This window comes from Pseudochaenichthys georgianus, chromosome 13 (genome assembly GCF_902827115.2).
Source record: "Pseudochaenichthys georgianus chromosome 13, fPseGeo1.2, whole genome shotgun sequence".
Taxonomy (NCBI): Eukaryota; Metazoa; Chordata; class Actinopteri; order Perciformes; family Channichthyidae; genus Pseudochaenichthys; species Pseudochaenichthys georgianus.
Window position 1 is genome coordinate 20,954,846 of NC_047515.1, and position 13,193 is coordinate 20,968,038.

The 13,193-nt window shown below is 42.7% G+C and overlaps 1 protein-coding gene across 1 annotated transcript in view; it reads right to left on the bottom strand.

Annotated features, from left to right (window-relative positions):
* Positions 1–748: 748 nt before the first annotated feature.
* The window catches only part of arhgap32a (Rho GTPase activating protein 32a), a 28,532-nt gene continuing 16,087 nt past the window's right edge, over positions 749–13,193 (bottom strand). Inside the window, exons 6-22 of the mRNA XM_034097516.2 lie at positions 12,617–12,703; positions 12,020–12,157; positions 11,795–11,887; positions 10,947–11,069; positions 10,733–10,810; positions 9,806–9,887; positions 9,539–9,688; positions 8,869–8,971; positions 8,106–8,250; positions 7,674–7,756; positions 6,930–7,037; positions 6,614–6,759; positions 6,312–6,525; positions 4,876–5,024; positions 4,693–4,767; positions 3,912–4,589; positions 749–3,732 (exon numbers count right to left, since the gene is read on the bottom strand). Of these exons, the coding sequence (XP_033953407.1) occupies positions 1,469–3,732; positions 3,912–4,589; positions 4,693–4,767; positions 4,876–5,024; positions 6,312–6,525; positions 6,614–6,759; positions 6,930–7,037; positions 7,674–7,756; positions 8,106–8,250; positions 8,869–8,971; positions 9,539–9,688; positions 9,806–9,887; positions 10,733–10,810; positions 10,947–11,069; positions 11,795–11,887; positions 12,020–12,157; positions 12,617–12,703 (4,716 nt within the window). The 3' untranslated portion in view covers positions 749–1,468. The remainder of the gene's footprint in view (positions 3,733–3,911; positions 4,590–4,692; positions 4,768–4,875; positions 5,025–6,311; positions 6,526–6,613; positions 6,760–6,929; positions 7,038–7,673; positions 7,757–8,105; positions 8,251–8,868; positions 8,972–9,538; positions 9,689–9,805; positions 9,888–10,732; positions 10,811–10,946; positions 11,070–11,794; positions 11,888–12,019; positions 12,158–12,616; positions 12,704–13,193) is intronic.

Sequence of the window (13,193 nt, forward strand, 5' to 3'; positions counted from 1 at the left end):
AAATGTATGCTTGCAAATACAGCCAAAACTAACTAACTGTGTGTAACTGTGGTTTGGAGCCCAGATTGAAATTCAACACTTAGGATTGTCAAGTAAGTAAGAAGTGAGCTTACCAGACCTCTGTAGAGTAGACTGCTCCTGTTGCTACTAGTACATTAGCAGCTACTAGCAACACATGTGCGTTATGCTATTAGCATAACACACCTGAACCTCTGACGCAACTGTTGGCATTAATATTGCATTGTAGGTAATGTAGGCGGTATGTTGTAAGGAAATATAAATGTGTAAAATATATTTAAATAAATAAGCAGATATTATCTCTGTTTCCTCTGCAATTATTGTGGTCTTTTTTTCTTTCTATTGTGAGTCTGACAGTGTTATTTCAGTGCAATGCCAAACCCGGTAATTAACCTCACTCTTTAAGGGGTGATACTGGGGCAAAAATATATGAGACAAGAATTCAAACTATAATTGATATGATAAAGTATCTTTATTTGTTTAAGACTCACTAAAATAACGCATTTAACATATCTTAACAGAATATCCTCTTCTACATGATTGGATCTGAAACAGTTTCTTTATTGAAATAAACATCATATTTTATGTAAAACACCACATTGTTAAAAGTTCCCTAAAAGAGGAAAGAAATGTTCATGTTTGTGACAAAACCACAATGCCATACAAATACACTTTTTCACTGAGCTGAATGAGTTAATTTGCATTTACAGTATGTGTAGCATATGTTAGCTTTGACCTTAACAGAAATCATAGCACTCATTGCTATTTAAAGATTGCATTATACAATGTGTGCTAAAGAAAAAAGGTGAGGTTATCTTCCATTTTACCCCCCAAAAGTGCTAATTTGTTATTTATAAATGATTAAGAGCAAGCCGTTTTTTTACAGAAAAAAATATATAGGCTACTGTATATCAAGAGGATTCATGTACACCACGAAAAGACAATGTGTTTCATACACAGTTATCCTCAAAAGTGCTTGTTGAAGTCTGAGCAGACTGGGATATAAAAGAAAATGTACAGTACATTGGCCATATGTTAGCGGTGTGTTATTATACAAATATAATACATTTAAAATGAATGTTGTCGAGTACACATTCCTATACTGAAATCATATTAATAAAACCAGTTACTTTAGTTTAGCATCTCTTGTTGTTTAAACATTAAATAAAATATATAAGCCATACATGCCTCTCTTAATGTTACTTCCAAATACATTTAAGACAATATCTGCATACTAGTTCCCTTTGAGCTCCCTCAAAATCCATTGCTAAATATGAAACTACCAGTGACGGAGACAGTATAATCCCAAGCAGTAATCTCACTTCACACATTTTAGCAGCTCCTGACGGTTTAAACAAACACACTTTCAACAGTCTGTTGGTCTGGCAGAGAATAAAGTGCTGTTCTCCTTTGGCCCCGATGTGATATTGGATAAAACCAGTGGTCAGAATCAGTCGTAGACCCCGGCCTCTGATCTCAGTGCAGCATGATAAAAAGCCTCCTGACCCAGAGCCTTGGACAGCAGTCTGTGCCCGCGGGGAGACATGCAGCCCTGGCTGGGCAAATATCCTGCCATGGCTTTACTCGATCTTGTGGGTTTTGGTCTGGGCGCTGCATAATACTCCTCCTTGTGGTCATATTGTGTGGGCCGGACTTTAGTGCTCTGAGTCCTTCTGTTGGACTGAGTGGAAAAAGATCCCAGATGTTCAGGATCTAGGGGGGATTTGGCATTGTAATGATAGTAGTGACGATTTTCTCTGGTGCTCTGCGACCTCCCTGGCCTCCTGAGGATGCCAGGTTTCACAATACCGGAGTAGCTGTTAACAGCGTTAGAACTCGTGAAACGATCCTGGTCATGGCCTCGTGTGTGGCTTCTGTTATTCTGCTCCACATTCTTGATGTTAGAACAGCCCCTTTCTGGAAGTGAAGGGACTTTACGAAGAGGTGGCTGGCGCGAGGAGCTCTCTTTGATCGGAAACTGCCTGGATGATCCCGGCTCGGCACTCGACTGGCGACTATACTGCTGTCTGGTGACTTCACTGCCTGCCTGTTGAGACCTCGAAGAAGATGGGGATGTAGCAACCGCAATATTTTGAGTTTCTGTCCTGCTGGCAGAGAGGAGGCATGCGTTCCCGGGGTCAGACTTGCTTCTTGTGTGCACAATGTCTCTGTTTCTCGTGTCAGTCGGCGAGACAGGAATCTCATAAAGTGGCACATCTGGACATGCATTTTTAAGTCTGGAATGACTCTCCTGCTTGACTGGTTGGTATACAACTCTTTCGATAACATCAGCATCTCTAGCCTCGTAAACGACAGTGTCCCTTTTTTCTATGTAGAGCTCCCTGTTCACAGGAGGAGCATGGTGTTGAGCGTAGTTGTAGTAATCCATTTGTCCACTTTCTCTCGTGGAGCGCATGGTGTAAGATTGACTGTGTCGGATACCTCTTTGCCTACAGGGCTCTACATAATAGCTGGAGCCATCAACTGGATTTATATCAGAATAGGGGTTTTGAGGATAGTCAGCATGTAAGTTCTCAAAATGCTGCCGTACAGGATAGATTCCAGTCTGAACCAGACTCTGATAGGGCGGCTCTTGGCTCGACGACTGCTCGACATAAAACATGGTGTCAGGGGGCAGCAAGTCTGTCTCTGCCAGCTCGTAGTGACTAATGTGAGGGGAGTGAAAGGAGCGGGCTCTCCGAATGGCTGGGTGCCCAACTGCTCTATCTTCTGACCTCTGCCATTGGCCTGGATGCCTGTGGCCCCCACTGATAAGGTGCTCATCTCTGGGGAAACGTCTGTATTGAGGTGACAAAGGTTGCCTTAAACCTAAAGTGCTGTAGCGGCTTTCAGAGGACTGCCTGTACATGTTTCTTGGCCCGAAAAGGTGACGTGGCAGGGCATCGGGCCGAGGGCAGTGAGGTGCAGGCATTCGTTCTGTTTGAATGGGCCGGTGATGGCGATGATGTTTGCTGTAGCCATCCTCAACCAGGCCGAGAGGTCTGTCCCCCTCTGGGCTGTAGTGATGGGTTGAGGAGGGCTGTGAAGGACGTGGAATTACCTCCTCGATTGAGGTAGGCATGGAGGTCTCCGCCAGCACAGCACGGAAATTAAAAACATTTATAGAGTCGGTGTTCACGTATATAGGAGAAGTTGATGGGCTCTGAGCGGAGCAGACAGGCTGGGTGGGTGTTGAAACCCCAACGCTCTGATAGGTTGGTTCTCCTTGTGTGGCATCTCTGAGCTTTTTTTCCTCCCTGCAGTCCCTCCTCTCTGCACTGCCTTCATCCAAGCTGCCTGACCCGAGCGGGCTGACGTTAGGTGTGTAATTGCACATGCTTTCTGGTCCGTCGATGACCTGTAACGGCTCCAAGTTGAGGTGCGCAGGTAGAAACTGCACAGGATGAGGGCAGTGGTGCCTTTCTACAGGGCTGTGTCCTGATGTTTGCCACTGGGAACCAGAGAAGGCTTGAGGGCCACTGTACTCTTGGGGGTGCGCTTTAAGATCGAGAACAGAGGGCCTGGGTGGTCTGTCCTGGGTGTGAGGAGCTTCCCGTCTCTGAGGGGGGTGCGATGGGGCGTTGTTTCGTCTCTGGGAGGCACTGCTGGCCTTCTGGGCAGATTCAGCTAGAGCCAAAGCCAGCTTTCGCGCAGCACTCGTCAGGGGAGGGTGAGGAGGGAGAACAAACACTGAACTCATAAGTCTATCTGTTCCTGGGGAGGGATAAGACAAACAACGCTACAGTATGACAGGACAAACAAAGCTATGGTAACACATGATGGGACAAGACACAAAAGCTTTCATAAGAAACTACAGAATGCATTAATATTTAAATAGATAATACTATACGTGTTAAATATTATGTATTATGTTAAAGAGGAGTGGTACTAACCTGGATCAGGGAGGTTCTGTGCAGGCTGACTGAGGTCGGTCAGGGCTGACGCCTGGCTTGCCATGCTGAGTGGGCTGCAGTGTGGGTAGGCGGCTCTCAGCTCCTTGCCATCTGCCAGAGGAGCTTCACGCTTTTTTTTTTCCACTGGGGGAGAAGAAGAAGGAAGAGGTGGAGGAGAGGAGGAGGCCTTCTGAACATCTGCCTGGGTCTTAAATGATTTCTTTTTGAGTTTAGGAGAGAGCTGCTTGGAGGTAACCTTCTTCCTACCTTTACCAATAACCGGGCTAATATCTGGAGAATGATAGCCCCTAATGTTGTTGTTAGGAGAAGAGATGTGTTCTTCACTGGAACACACTGCGCTCTTCCTCAATTTATTTCCGTCTTTGTTGCGTTGCAGCCCAGGCGTTGCAGAGGCTGGACTGCACTGAAAAGACATGGGGTCAAAGTCCAAACTATAGATGCCGGCAGCTGGCGGGCAAAGATCGAGATCGTCCTCCTGTTGTGAAGGTGAAACACACGCTGCAGTGCGGACATAATCAGCACCATTATAACTCCCATTCAGGGGGTGGGGCCTGTAGTCGTCTTTAGTTCTGGGGTTTTGTACATTGTCTCTACAGTCACCGGAAAGGGCCTCACTAGTAGAACGAGGTCTGCGAGGGCGGTAACTCGGGGGATCCCCTGGGATGGAAACAAGCACATAAACATTTTTGACTGAATCTGATTTGATCACGTACATACAGATTATATAAACAGCTTGTAGTTTGCAAAGTGTAAAAGTTACCTTCCACAGTGTGCAAAGAGGTGAGAGATTCCTCACTTTTAGTTGAGCGCAATGTGCCGCAGTCTCCTCTTCCACCTGCAAATGTATCAGAGCAATACAAATGAATACTTACCAGCTCTAAAAATAACATTTTCAACACATTAAAGTGTCAAGATTAACTTGGTACAGGGAGGGGTAACTAACCTGGCAGTGCAAGGCTCTTTATCTCGTTAGGCTCGCTGGGGTGTCGCTTCAGTTTACGTTTGGACACAGAGTGGGACTTGCCCAGGTGGAAAAATGAAAGCCAGTTCCCCACAGGAGACTTCTTAGCCTTAACAGGAGGTCGCTTGAAGCTACACAAAAAGAAAATCATCTTCAACACTTGCTGTTTTGTCTGAAAGAGTGCAACCTTACACACATCCATGAATAACGACAATCTAAAAACACTAAACATTAGGTGCTCATTCTAACAATTAATTTGTACGCATCTTCAAATTCTGTAAATTATACACACCATTAAAAAAACAGATAAAAGCAGCAAAAACACAACATCGGTCTTGTGCATGGGCTTTTGCTTAAAGTGGACCTATCATGCTATATTTGAATAATATATTGTAGGGCCATACCTATATAAAACATGTCTGTGAAGTTTCTTTTTCAAAATACCAAACAGATCGTGCATTTTAGCCATGCCTCATTTCGCTCTATTTGCTCTATTCCAGCCCTGTCTTCACAAGGGCTGATTCTGTGGCAAATGAGCTGCAGCTGACCACGCCCCCCTGCAAAGGGTTACCATGCTATTACCATGCCACGCAACCTCTCATTCCCCTGATAGGTGGAGAGTTGCACCCTGTTTCTGACGTCAGAACAATTTCAAATCTTTATCAGTCTGTATCCATTGCAGCCCCGTTTTTAGAGATTTGGGTATGGAGGAACATAGAGAGGGTTGTGTTTTCTGACACTTGGTGAGTTCCCTGACACACCGGGGACTAGAGTTGCCAGAAACTGACCATGATCAAAATCGATTATTCGGCAGCCCTGGCGAATAATAACCGATTATTCGACCGGTGTGTAGCGTGCTGCAGCAGCAGTCTGCTCTGCACGCAGGCTTCCTCCAAGTTTACAGTAAAACAAACTGGTGGTGTGACCAATAGCCATTTACAATTATTAATACTATTACTATTATTAGCATTAGTCTATATTTTGGTTGAAACTAAGCCAGAAAAAAAAAAAAAAAACATAAATAATAATAAAAAAATATATAAATAAAATCGATTTTTAAAAATAATATTCGATTATGGAGACTGTAACGAATAATCGAATAATCACTGGCATCCCTACCGGGGACACATATTCATGTATAAAAGACGTACAAAAGTGCATTTTGCATGATAGGTCCCCTTTAAGCAATGACTTATATGATTAATAAAGTTAAACAGAAATCTTTAAAAAAAAATCTTTACAGGTTTACCTGATGTACTAATCAATTCATTGACTAATTAAGCATCCAGTCACATGCTCTACACCAAACATCACCATACATAATTGAAATCACAAATGATGTTTACTCATGCTCGTGTAGCAGAATAATTGATATGATCAATAAAAAGGGGGGACAGTTCAGGCGTGTCATTGATTACCTCTCCATCGGGAGGTCGATGACTGTGTGGAACTTGCCGAGCAGAGCTCCGGGTCCCTCCCCGACCTCGATGTAGTCACTCTGGGTGAGGGAGGGGGTGGTGGCCGGGGACCCCAGCTGTGACTGATTGCGAGCCTGGGCCTCCTCTAGAGACAGTAGCTTTGTGGATGGGGAGCATACCATCAGGGACTTGGGTCTGGCTAAAGTGTTGTTACCTGAAAGAAAAGGTGTTTAAAGTGTGTCAGAGGAACTTTTAACCTCAGAACAGACGCCACATGTCACTTTGTTTCTGATTTGCCCTACCTGTGCTTTCACGTATTATGGAGTTGAGTTTAGCGCTGAAGAGAGCTTCAGTGTTGTTGAGAATGAACTCCACCACAACAGATTGGATTCGCACCTCCATGAACGCAGCTGTGCCGCTAAAACAGGCAGACTCGATCTGTCTGGACCTAAAACACAGTGACAGAACATGACAACCTATTTCACAGCTCTGGACCATTGGAGACATGCCCCAGTTTACTGTCACAGAAACATGAGAATAAAACGGCACTCTGGGCGTGATCAGAGCCAGTTTAACAGTTTGCATGCAGCCATTTATCTGGAATAGTTCAAAAGTCACCTGAGAAGGTTAGGCGCCCAGACTATAGCCAGGTTTTTAGTGTGCATGTTAGTGATGGGGCTGAATGTTGCCAAGCGGGAGAGGTGTCGCATAAGGTACTCCAGAGTCCTGTAGGCAATACAATGCAAATGTTCATATTTGGGTCATAGGGTAAATCAATCCATAGCCCCCATCATACATTTTAAGTGCTTTACAGATGCCTGACAAACTACAAATAGGAACAAGGGTGGACAATAATAAAATGAACAATGCACAAAAGTTAAGTAAAAATACAAATAAAACAGCCTGGAATAAAAACGAAATCATTAAGATAGAATAAATATACAAAACTTAAGGACTAGAAAATAAGGGTTGATAAGAAAAGAGTAAACAAATAATACAGTTTTACGATTAAAATACAATAAACCATCATTAACACTGTTATCCTGCATAGCATCAGCAGGTTAAGTTTAGTGCATCTTATAATAAGCAGGATAAAAATACTTTTTAAGTAATGCCAATGCACAGCAGGGATGTCATGCTGGACTGATCAGACTTGCATTATATTTATTCAAAGCCAACTTTCACATCTCTGAGCAGAATATTTGATTGGGTTCAGGCATAAAAAGAAACGGTTTGAGTGGCAGATCAACACAATGTAAATGTGCATCACAGCATTGACAGTTCTAAAAAAGGGGACGCTGTACCAAAACATACAATAACACTTCAGGCCACCAGGGCGCATCTGTGAGCTTCAAACCTGACCTGTAGTGGGGAGGAGGCAGCTGCTGGATGACATTGTGGATTTTAACCAGCCTCTCTTCATCTGTGGCTGCAGACACGGCCTCCTGTGAAGATAAAACGCACATCACTGAGGCTGATAATCACAGCTGCTCTAACAGTCCCACACTGGTTTTCCCTTTTATATTCAGAGCAGCCAGTGTTTGGCCTCACTTTATCTACTATTCTGTTTTAGCATGCACATCCCCTGCTGTTCCTAGAAAGCTAAGCATAATGCAATGACCCCATTTTTAGCAGCACTTCAAACTGAAACTAAAAAATGTTCATTGTTTCTCCAGCTCTTTGATCATAACTGAGTGAATGGATATCTGTCCCCAGCAGCTTTTTCTCTCCTTCCATTGTCATATCTATCCCAAGCATAAGTCCCTGCCCCAGTTTCACAGCTCTGGGCCTTACTGAGAATCTTTCGTAGAGCTGGTAGGTGAGCAGAGGGTTGGGCAGCTCTCTGAAGTACAGCTTGCAGAGGGAGCCCACTGAGTGAATATCCTGCCTGTAGGCTTCCTTGCTCAGGTCTGGGATCTGTTCTGAGTCAAACTCATGCCTAGACAGAGACAGAAAGAAAATTAATACATGGGACAGCGTGGGAGTCATCTCAGTGACCATCTGTCAGTATGAAAGCACAAAAACAAAATAAATAATATCAGCTACTTTCGACAAGGTTTGTGCTTGAACATTTCAAGCACAAACCACTGTGTCTGATATTCAGCAGCTCTATTTGATGTTGCCCAAAGCGAAAAACGTTCCTCCACAAACAAAACATAAATTAAATGTAACACTGAGGCGGAGCATGTAAGAAACCACTTCCTTGAATACCCTTAAAAAAAACTGTCAACTGAAGCAATTTATTTGGTGAGAAAATTCCCTTGATTGGCTGTCAACACCACACTCGTTTTCGAGCCTCCCATTTGATCAACTAATGAGATGGTTTCATGAATTCCTTCTGGCAAACATAAAATAAATGAGAAAATCATTTCAACCTTCAAAGCTGCACAACTTGAATCAAATTGTATTTTAGAATAAGCAACTCCAAAACAACACTTGGAAAACGGTGTATTTCATGTTGATTGTGAACTTGCAGAAGTTAACACTATTTTATTGATACCTTCTGCACATTTGGCTACAATTTCTAATCAATACAAAGTACAAAATGGGGACCAACCTCAGTTTCTGGATGTTGGAGGAGATCCCAGACAGTCTGTAGATTCCATCCACGACTCCATGTTTCTCTATGAATTCAGCACAGCTCTTCACCACCTGCGGGACTACAGGAGACAGAAGAGAGTCTGCAACATGAACCAATGTTAAAATGAATTCATCATTCAATACACCTGGGTAAAAGCAAACTTTGATAGTTAAGAACTTGTTGCATCTAGAGTTGATTTACCTTATGTTTCCTCTTAACAGGAAGAAGGGTGAAAATATGAGAGAAATGAGAATGTTGCTGCATGTTGTATGAAAGTGTCAGAGGAACGCATGTAGCTTTAATCCAATATTCTGTTTATCATGACAACATTAATGATTGAACTTGACGGGGGCTTCTGCTCTAACAGGCAGTTCAAGAGAGGTTTGAAAATACAGAGATAAAGACACAGCTTTTGGCCAATCTACAAGAATCTATGCAAAAGACAGCACCTCTTGCTGGCAGGTTTTTCCCACCACCGACTCATTTCACATCAAACATCCCAGCAATGTATCACAAATTCCTTATACAGGCAGCAGACTCACTGGGTAATCCCTTCTCCGGATATTTACGAGTGTGAACTGCCGGCAGGTAAGAATTACACGATAGAGTAGGGGGGGAAAGAGGAGCCATTGTAGGAATAATTTACCCTCATGTCCGGAGTTGTGGAGATATTCCCCCAGGTCGCAGCCGAACACTCTCTCTCTGAGGATACCGCGCTGCCGCAGCTTCTGGGGCGTCGGGCGAGACTTCATAAAAGTCCTCAGAAACGTGACCAGCTTCCCATGCTTCTTACACACTGATTAAGAAGACACACAAACATATAACAGCCACTTTAAATCAATCTGTCTCACATCCTCAATGCAAGTGTTGAATACATCATCATACAGAGGGTGGGACACACAGTGAAGAGTACCTGGCTTCGGCACGGAGCTTTGAACACCGGGGGGAATCTTGTCATTTATCAGCTCCACACAGTCGCAGGGGAAGAAACCAACCTGCAGGTAGAGAGAAGGGGATAAGCAGGGTAAAGACAGGAGGCAGAGCTGGGGAGAAACTATACATTTAAAAGGACCAGTGGGGGTGTTTGGTGCTGAGGCAGACTGTAGCAGGGTGAAGGTTCAGAAATAGGTCAGTAGGCATGAGGGTACAAGCGGCCTCAGGCTGAGAACAGCTGGTTTATGTTCCTATTGTTCAAAGCATCTCAGGGGGTGGTCACATAAATGTATGCTACTAGCTTACCCTGCCTACCATATATGAAATAACTTGACCTGATGCTTAATAATGTGGTTCAGATCTAATATGTCAGCTTAATCCTCCTCTTCCTCCTTATCTAACAACAGAGGATCAGGGAGGTGTAAAAGCCAACAGCTTTAAGCAGATCCTTAGCTCAATTTTTCTATAAAGTTTCTCATCAGGCTGTATTTGCCCCCATATTACCATTCCAATCAAATCTATAGGATTTCAATCAACCCCTCTCATACCCAAAGCCCATCCACACTCATTGGGAAACACGTCACAAGTGAGGCTTAAGATGCCCGATCTCTGTTTCACTGACTTTAAATCACTGTGGGCAGTGGGTTGTGCGTTTGTGTTTGGATCAGGGGTCACAGGTTCAAACCCCACTGCAGTCAGCATGTCGCTGTGTCCCTGGGCAAGACACTTCACCCCAAATTGCTCCTGTGGGGAGTGCCCACAGTATTGAGTATGTAAGTCGCTTTGGATAAAAGCGTCTAACAAGTAACATGTAATGTGTGGTTTCATCACAGGAAGAGCAGAAAAAGTTGTTCTCTCAATGCACTCATAAAACCTAATTGTGAATGCAGCACAGCAGATGATTTACCTGGAATCCATGTTTCCCTCTCCACCAGCCTGTGTCTTCTTTGGGAGGCATATCTATGACAGACACAATGTCCCCCACCTGGGTCACAAAGAGTTTGTTCAGGATCAGACATATACATACTGAAAGCAAAACATCTAGTACAAATATGTATGCTCGAAGATGAAAAAACGATTGATTAATGCAAGATTATGTTGTTTTATATAAGAGAGGTTACCTCAAAGGTCAACTCGTCAGTGGCCTGGGCGGTGTAGCGTTTGGTGACGTGGGCGGCAGCGATGGCAGGGACATTGATTGAGGCTTCTTCAGACACTAACAAGTGGTTCCCCTTGTTTTCGATCTGTAAAAAACAACATAAGCAACATTTAAAGTAATACATTTGTTCAAGAGTTAGACATGTTGGCTAAACTTAGCGGAGGGAGAAGCAGCTGCTCTTGCTCTATTTTAATGGAAGGAGGGATATACTGTAGTATCACGTGTAGCAAAAGTATATTTTACACAAGTATGTTGTTTTTGGGTGTATTTTACCTGGTACTTACTTCTGGCTTGCCTAGCCCATCATACAATCATATTGGGTTGGATTTTGTAAGTAAAAAACACTGATGCAGCAGTAATTTCCCCAAAGAACAGACAAAAACATTCACATACTAGTCAAATTGTATAAATGGCATCACAGCATATCACATGGCACCTTTCAAGCCAACTTCCTTCCACCTATGACTACATGTGTTACACTTAGTTTCTGAGCTCATTTACATGCACACAAACCTATAAAACATATTATTACAGGAAAGGGAAAACACAAAAGCATAATAGGGCTCCTTTCAGTAGTAAAGTCAAGTCCTTCAATCTTTAATAATTTCCTTTACATAGCCCCTGAAATTCATACACTATTTTACCAGCTGAAAATGGGCAAACAACTTTCTTCCCAAAAATGTGCAAATGTTGCTTTAACCAATCCGTTTAAATATTAAAGTAAATATTAAATATTGATGTCACTTAATGGGGTTATAATGTAGAGAGTGAATAACTGATAGGAAGATCAAACAGCTGATCAGAAGATACCTCCATCCATGTTAGCACTGGTCCACAGTTGATCTTGTTGTCAGCAATGGCGGAGAATCTGGACAGGTAGGTGGCCAGCATCTTGGTTACAGACTGAATAAAGACACAAGATTATCAAGATTTAATAAAAGTCTGGCAATTTAAGAGCAATTTTCCACACTTCATGCAACAGAACAGACTAATTTCATGAGAGATCAGAGATACTGGAGTTAAACTCTGTGATACCTCAACAGTTTCCTTTAATGTGTCGTATCGTGGCAGCTCTGTGAGCTGGGAGTAACGCCGATCATAGATACACAAGTGCAGATGTTTGTCCAGCACCCGAAAGTCTTCATAGGACCTGGTTACCAGCCAGTTACGACCCTGACAAACAGAGACAAGAAGAAACGTTTGTAAGATTGAGTGGAGAAAGCTAGTTTCAGTTATTTTCCGATATTAGTCCAGTGATACTAAACTTGTCCTCTCGATAGGGTGCATTCCAAAAGTTTTTCAAATTCATATCAAAATAAATTGATTCCCATGGGATTTTTTGTTATTACTGTAAATGTAAAAATAGTTTTCTGCTGTAAAATATCTGGCTGGACTGTCATACAGGCCAAGTGTCAATAGTTGTACTAAGTTTTATGTTAAGTTATTAAGTGAGTTAATATTAAAATAAAGATTTAAGGAAAGATGGGCCTTAAAATGTTTATTTATTTTATCTGAAACATTATATTTTGTTTGTTTGGCCCCTGACTTCCTGATGTTTGCAAAAAGGCCCACCAGGCAGAGCAAGTTGTGTGTCTCTGTTGGAGTCTATAATTCAAATGCAGTATATAATACCTGGCAAGTGACTTGGACCAGAAACACAGGCTCTTTGGAGTCCTGACCAGCCTTTGGTCCTTCAATCTGCCCCTCTGCGAAGGCCAACTGGGGCCGGAGAAAAAAAAGAGAGACAGAGGCGTCAGTAGTGAGAGGGCCTACACTTTAAATAATGGATGCTTATAATACAACAACCTCTTAGCATGTGACTTGCTATACAAGAGGAACACTGTGTCCAAACCCCATTTTCCATTAAATAGTAAAAACACTTTTATACTGAGCAGCACAACTAGAGTAATAAAGAACTACGGGAAGTAATGCCTGAAAAAAGAACATTGATTGTTTTTGTTTAAAATATCATGAATGTGCCAGCCTTCATGATAGCGTTTATTTGGGAAATATTCTGGTATTTCATCTGCAACCAACATAGCTATGATTTATATTATCACCTCGTCAAAAATCCTCCAGTATGACATATATAATGCATAAACTGCTAGCTAAACATCAGCGCTGGGTGGCAGTGTAGATTTAGCACAGATTTCTATAGTCTATATGACCCACAATTGAGAAGATCAAAGCCTTGCAGGAGTTTGGGAAT